The following is a 7500-nucleotide window of genomic DNA, read 5'->3' as shown; positions in this document are numbered from 1 at the left end:
TGAGACTGTGAGTTGGAAATGAATTATTGCATCGGATTCATGGCACAGAAACGAGAAAGGAAGGAAGGAAGAAACGGATGGAAGGGAAAGCCTAGAAAGGCTCATCGATTGAAATATTCATAGTGACACTTTGTGCGGCAACAACGGCAAAACCACTGCACACCATAGGTACCAGGCACCAGTAGCAGCAGCAGCAGCATAGAACGCAGCAAGAAATGTTGTGGCAAAAGTGCGAATGTTATGTGGTGTGGTGAGGGTGGCCGGTCGGTCGGTCGGCCGGTGGAGGGCTTCCTCCCTCTGTGACAGAAACGGAAAGCCGCCGCCGCCGCCATTGCACCGACACCGACGTGACATAGTTTTAATTTAGCATAAGCTATCTCGGATTCCGTATCGCTCCATAAATAAGGCAAGCGCAGGCAGGGAATCGGAATGCTACCTTCACCTCAAGCCACCCACCCTCCCCCGAGGGGGGGTACTGTGTCCATGTTCTATTTATTCCGGCAGATTTATGGTGATGTTGCATTAAACGTGAAGCCATCGTCTAGAGCTGCTGCTGCTGCTACTGCTAGTTGCTACTTCGGGGGTCGTTTCTTGGCATAAAGTTATCAGTACGCGCGATGCGATATCAATCCTTATACCAGGACTGTTAAACGAGCAAAATCGATTAAAGAAAAGGCTTTAAAATATGGATAGTACATGAAAGACACAGAGCACCAAAAGTTAGAAACACAGAAAAATAAAATTAGAGAACAAAGGACTAAGAATAAAAAGAAAATTATGATTACATAATTAAACATTCAGAAGGAAAGACGAGTAAAATATATAGTAACATAAAATTATCCAGCAAAGTAATAAAAGATGTCTTATAAGCTGCTATAAGCACTCATTTACTTTAAAGGAACCAGTATTTCCTTGCTGTACGTTCGTGTATTAGGATCTTTGTAATAATTTAATTGTAGTGCAAAGCAAATCTTTCACTTATACGGTCTGGATGGAAATTCGCTTTAATTTTTCGCCAAAAAAACACTTTCTTGTAAATCTCATCGATCGATGCTTATTCTTCTCTAAGCAATTAATTCTTGCTTTAATCTGCAGAAACACCTGAACCTGCTACCAATGTTTAAGGAATGTTTTAACAAAGGCAATGCAACGTTGCATTTAACTCCCTAATGAAAGCAGCTTTTGTGTTGTAGCATCGTCTTTGCAACAATCTTTTATCACCTTTCCTTAATAATGGTATTTTACTTTAAGATTCCACCATCCCGCCGAACACCATAGCCAGATGCTTCAACAACATTACAAACAATGGCAATGGCAGCCACCATTACCGATGCTGCACCACGGGCAGAACCACGGACAAAGCGCCGCTCCGAAGGATGCACTTTTGCCTGGTTGCACCAGGTGTTGACCAGGGTCCGCGACCGGCTATTTGCATTCAGCTCATCATCGCCTCACCATTCCGCACCGCTGCACAATACCAACGGACGACGCTAAATACCGGAGCAGGAAAAGGTAAATATTGTTTAAGAAGAACCGAGAGGGTGGCAGAGGCGGTGGCGGTGGTAAAGTTTATCGAACGAACAGGAATGCAAACTCCCAGGATAAAAGATGCTTCCGAAACACACCACACCACAGCGCACACACACAGTGACTGGAATGGATGAGCTCCAGGACGTGAAAATGCTGTTGCTTGAGGCGAAGAGCAATCCCAAGCAGGGAGCGCGCGAACGTTGGGCATTACATCCTTCCGCCTTCCACTCGCGACCACTCGTGGCCACCGTGGCAGCATTCCAGTAACGCGTAAAACAGCGGCAATAAATTCCTGATCGTTAACTTCCCTTCCCCCTCTCATCCTTTCCCCACCAAGCGAGTGCACCACAAAAAGGGAATCATTCAAAAGTTGGTTGTTGCAGCTTCCCATTTCCAGACCATTGAGGAGGTTGGTGGCGGTGGTTCTGCGGCTTTAAATGCCTTCCCCCGAAGCCTGGCTGCTGCTGTTGGTGGTGGCGAGAAAATGGCAAAAAAAAACTCCGAAGGAAAACTCTCTTCACTCAACCGATGGAACGAACGCAAGGAAGGAAAATGATCCACCATTCCACTACCGGGTCCGGGCTTCAGACATTCCCGAACCACCTCCACTCGCGGCATGAGCATGATGCATTTCCTCACTCTGCACTCACGGGCTTTCCCCCCCGGGATGGGAAGGGTCCAGGTAAACGGTGCTACCGTTTATCGTCGTCATTTTTACCAGCAGTCGGTTCCAGTGTTCCCTGGCACCGGAAGCGATTTACCGAGAGGGAAAAGGCTTCTCCAGCAACTGCTGCTCCAGTGACTATGAAAGATTACTCGCAGGTAAGTGATCACAATCGAAGGAAAACGATGAAAAGGAAGCTCACCGATTTGTCTGCGGCCCCGCGGAGAGTGTGCGGCGGAGAGGCAGAGGGGGTAGTGCGCCCTTCAAGATGGATGTTTTGCAGCATCTGCAGCACTTTTGCAGCCCTTTTGCAACGGCATGGATAGGGATGGTTGGGGCGGAAAGTTGGGGTTCGGGATGCTGCTGGTAAATTTGCACAATATTACAACATGTTTTGCACCCGCTTCCCTTACGTCATTATCCCTGGGCAGGGCTCGTTACCGAGTGCCTTACGGTGGCAAAGAGAAAGCGTATGTGTGAGTGTGTAGGTGTGCTTCGCTTTTATCCGCTTTCACCTCCCTCTACCACAAGACAGATGATGGCAGATTGACTGAATGGTCTCGTGAGGGTAGCGAGTTGCCGGGAACGGAATAAAGGATTGTACCAGGGAGTGCTTGATGGCCAACGAGCTGCAGGATAGAGCTACATCCCTCCACGAACAATGAAAGTGTGCGACAGAAAGAGAGAGAGAGAGAGTGAGGAGAGAGAGAAAACGAGACGGTGGCTCTCGACTCGTCTTTTCTTGGGGCGCATGCTGGTGGTGGGTGGTGGTTACACGGTTGTGGCTTTTCCGTGCCGGAACAGCTCCTATGCTCCTTATCCGCTAGCAGGCTACTTGGACCGGTTGCACCACCAACCAATGCCAATTACCTAGCAACGGAATCCTGGCTGAACGGAGTCCTTCCATTCGACTACCTTCTTGGTTACTTCGATCTGGTTACCGTGTTGTTGACCATGTTTGGTTGATGATTTTCGTTGGAAATATTTTGAATATTCCATTTGAATTCATATTAGTTAGATAATGTTTGCTTTTCTTTATTTGTTAGTTAAAAATAAATTACTTTTCTACTATTTTACTCAGCAAAAGTGTATTCAAAGGGGGATTTGTCTCCCGGGAGCTGAAAAACTGTTTTAAAAATAACTCATCCTGTCTCATCCTGGATGATGATGATGATGACGACGACGGTGACGGTCAAAAGATTCAAGCCAACCCCACTTGAATTCCACTTCAGACCCCGAGCAAAAGGAGAAGAAGAAGGTGGCAATCGAGTGAAAGTTACTCTGTTACCTATCGTCGTCGTCGTCGTCGTCGTCGTCGTCAGGACGCAAAAAACCAGGGACACTCGGATGGCTGTCGTCGGCTAGTGTGGACCGAGACCTGTGTGAGAGAATCATCCACCGGAAACGGTTCACGAAAGGAAACGACCAGCCCCCCCTCCGACACTCCCTCTGCTCCTCGCTCAGACGAACAGATTTTCCTTTCAAGCGGAAAAGTGTTCCTTTGGCCCCGGCTGCACTGCTCGCTTCCGGCGCCGGTTCGCTAGTTTCTGCTGGCGTTTGTTTTACTCTCTCTCTCTCTCTCTTTCTTCCTTCGCCTCGCTTTCCTCCGTCTCCTTCAACTAAACCATCGTGATGACGGTCCTACTCGTGAGATCACCTGGCTTACCCACCCACAGGGTGGCGGCCGTCCACCCACCAGACCCGAGGAAGTTGAAAGTTCTTTTATGCTTCTGCACTGCAAACGACTTACAAGTGTCCCTTTGCTACCCCGCTCCCCGTCTCTCTCCGCCACTCATTCTGGAGACGCCGGCCTTGTTGCTTTCGTCCGGATCTGAAATGGGGAGTCGTTTGCAAAAGGAAATGGAATGCCGTGCCGGAAGTCTTAAGTAAGACTTCTTTTGCGTCGTAGCCGTTCGCGGGTGTGTTTTCGCTGTGGCCGATTGCTGTACTGGTGAGTTTTCTTTTTGTTCAAATATTCATACGGGAACTTTTAATCTTCTGTCCTCGTCGTCGATCGAATGCCCTTTTCCGGTACGCACACTTGTTGAAGACATGAAACATGGGACTGAAGTCGATGAATTCAAAACCACAAGCGATAACGAGGCGGCTTTTTATCGATGAGACCATATTACTTACCTCTTGTCGAAGAGGTTTAGGAACGTATTGAATGCCCTTTCTCTGGCTCCCCTGATCTTTACAGAAATATCTAGCGATTGATGTGGGGACAAGTGCAGCAAGTGATAAGAGTTAATGAAAAATTTATCACCTTTTCCGCTGGACCTTAAAAAAATCTAAAAATCGCCAAAAACCACGCAAAAAACGTCCAAATCAAACAACGGAGCTTCGGGCATGGACCTAGTAGAGGGCGCTGGCGTCCCTCACTATAAACTCTCAAACCCGACAGTATAAACTGTTTGACCACTACAGTGATGCTTGATTATGTATGAGCAATTAGTTTTTAAAAAATCAAAATTCTGTGTGAAAAATGTCCTGCCTGGCACTGTACCACTGTTTTGACTTTGAGGTTAGGTTGAGATTGTTGCGGTTTTGAGGGTATTTTTTAACATTTTTCAACAAATTTCGTGAATTTGTGGCAAAACTGCAGCTGTTTTCCTCGTGGTGGCAAAATGAAGAACCGGCGGAATGTTCCGAAATCCAAAAAAGGACCTTTCCGGACGAAGGGCATGAAGAAAAAGCTAAAAAAACAGCAGGCGAATCGACCGGCACCCACACGACAGAGCAAACAGCAGAAACACATCACCCGCGCTCAAGAAACGGTCGAGGCTCAAAAACGGCAGATCCAAACCGAGCTCAAATACCGGAAACAGGCGAATGCCCCGCTGGAGTACGAGTTCAGTGATTCGGATGTGGAACCGGAAGCGAAAGAGGAGGGGGCGTTCGAGAATCTTATGGAAATGCTCTCCAGCAAACGCGCGAGGGTGAGCGAGTACAGCGAAGACGAGGAGGATGACGAGGAGGACGACGGGGAAGAGGAGGCGAGCGATGCGGAGATGGTTTCGGAACAGGGATCTGGATCCGATCTGGGAGCAAGCGAAGACAGCGAAGCAGGCGAGGAAGAAGATTCGGTGGTCGAGGAAGACGAGGAGGAAGATGCCCCTCCAGATGATGGGGATAGCACGATTTCGTCGGAAGAGGAAGACACGGAAACCGTAACGGATCCGTACATGCTGCACACGGCCTTTAACATAAGCCCCGGAATGCTGGAAGCGCTGGCAGCCGAGCCGGTTTCTCTCGAGGGGAAAGCCATGCCTTTCGGTAGTCTTGGAAACATCTACGTCGAGTTACCGAAGCAAAATGCTATGATGAAAATGGAGTTGAAGGGAATCGTCCAACGAGAACGGTACGCCACACCGGGCAGTCTACCGGTGGTCCCGGACGTATCCAGCGAGATTAAATGGTCGGAGTTGCATGTAAAGGACAAAATCGTTCGCAACATTACCGAAACACCGAATGCAATGCAGCGAGAAGTATTCACCATCCTTAACAACTACCAGGACCTTCTTTTCACAGGGCGTACCCTAGGAAACGGTGACGAGCTCCGGTTCGCCTACTGCCTGCATGCCCTTAACCACCTCGTGAAGGCCGTGACGAAGATCCAGCACCACAACCTGAAATTGGCCGCAGCGCAACCGGCTCCGTCGAAAAAATCCCGACGGAATCGTCGCAAAAAGGAGAAAGAAGTCATCGATCCGGAGATTCTAGTACCGGAATACCGCGATCAAGGTTTGGTTCGACCGAAAGTCTTGATCGTAGTGCCCTTCCGCCATTCGGCCTTGAAGATCGTGAACCAGCTGAAGGAACTGTTTGCTGGCGATAACGCGAAGGCGGTCAACAACTATAAGCGTTTCGCCGAAGAGTATGGCGGGGAGGATACGCTCGTCTTCCCGCAGATCAACCGGAAACCGGAAGATTACGAGCAAACGTTCGCTGGCAACATTGACGATAACTTCCGCATCGGAATCGCCTTTAATCGGTCATCGATGAAACTGTACACGCGGTACTATGCCTCGGATTTGATAATAGCGTCACCGCTTGGCCTACGCATGACCATCGGTGCGGAAGGAGAATCCGAGCGGGATTTCGATTTTCTTTCCAGCATCGAGATGCTGATCATCGATCAGGCCGAGGTGTGCTATGCACAGAACTGGGACCACGTGTTGCATCTGTTCGAACATCTTCATCGACAGCCAAAGAGTGCAGAGAATACGGATTTCTCGCGGGTGCGTGACTGGTGCCTTAATGGATGGACAAAGTTCTACCGCCAGACGGTGTTCCTGTCTTCGCTCGAGTTGCCCGAGTATCGTTCGCTGTTTAACAAACATTGTCAGAATTATCGAGGCAAGATACGCACCGTGAATCGTGTGACGCATGGCAGTATCCGGCACGTAGTGGTTCGAGTTCCCCAGAGTTTCCAACGCATCGAGGTCACTTCCCTCGAAGGACAAAGCAATGCACGGTTCTCACACTTTGTGAGTGTGATTCTACCCCAGGCCCGTAGCCTCACGATGGCACGCTGTCTGATCTACGTGCCGAGCTATTTCGATTTCGTCCGGTTGAGGAACTACTTCAAGAAGGAGGAACTCAGTTTTACTCAGATCTGTGAGTACACGACGGATGCCAAGATCGCTCGGGCACGGGATATGTTCTACCATGGCAGCAAGCACTTTCTGCTCTACTCCGAGCGATCACACTTCTTCCGGCGACATCGTATCAAGGGCATACGACACCTTATCATGTACGCTCCGCCGGTCTATCCCCACTTTTATCCCGAGATGATCAATCTGATGGCCAACGAGTTCCAGAATCTGAAGGACGGTGTCGATGCTACCGCAATGACAGCCACAGTACTGTTCACAAAGTACGATTCCCTGTATCTGTCCGCCATTCTGGGAACCGACCGAGCCCGTACCATCCTGCAAGCGCCGAAATCGGTGCACCGTTTAACGACGGATACGAAGTGAGTGTTTGGCTGGCCAGTTGATAATGAATAAACTGTTGATTTAAAAATGGAAAACACCATCTATTACTTTAATTTATGACTACTATGATCCAAAAACTCATCTCTAGGGAAATGGTTCTATATCTTCCTGCGGAATCAGTAAAAAATGGCAAAAAGCATTGTCGCCCCCGGGTGGACTCGAACCACCAACCTTTCGGTTAACAGCCGAACGCGCTAACCGATTGCGCCACGAAGGCTGGTTGGTAGACAGATCGTAACTACGCAACATAAATCCATTTGTAAGATATGCTTCAAAACGGTTCTCTCTTTCACTTTCGAAAGATCA

At 48.8% G+C, this 7500-nt stretch overlaps 1 protein-coding gene and 1 non-coding gene across 2 annotated transcripts; one reads left to right on the top strand and one right to left on the bottom strand.

The window, feature by feature from the left end:
- Window positions 1-4753: 4753 nt before the first annotated feature.
- LOC125953876 (U3 small nucleolar RNA-associated protein 25 homolog) lies at window positions 4754-7219 on the top strand. Its single transcript, XM_049683682.1, has one exon. The coding sequence runs from the start codon at window positions 4822-4824 to the stop codon at window positions 7174-7176; it is 2355 nt and encodes a 784-aa protein (XP_049539639.1). The 5' UTR covers window positions 4754-4821; the 3' UTR covers window positions 7177-7219.
- A 118-nt stretch (window positions 7220-7337) lies between these two features.
- On the bottom strand, window positions 7338-7411 carry Trnan-guu (transfer RNA asparagine (anticodon GUU)). Its single transcript has one exon. It is a non-coding gene; the product is annotated as a tRNA-Asn (tRNA).
- Window positions 7412-7500: the final 89 nt, after the last annotated feature.

This window comes from Anopheles darlingi, chromosome 3 (genome assembly GCF_943734745.1).
Source record: "Anopheles darlingi chromosome 3, idAnoDarlMG_H_01, whole genome shotgun sequence".
Taxonomy (NCBI): Eukaryota; Metazoa; Arthropoda; class Insecta; order Diptera; family Culicidae; genus Anopheles; species Anopheles darlingi.
Note: the sequence above shows the minus strand (reverse complement) of the source record. Positions and strands in the feature narration are given on the sequence as shown.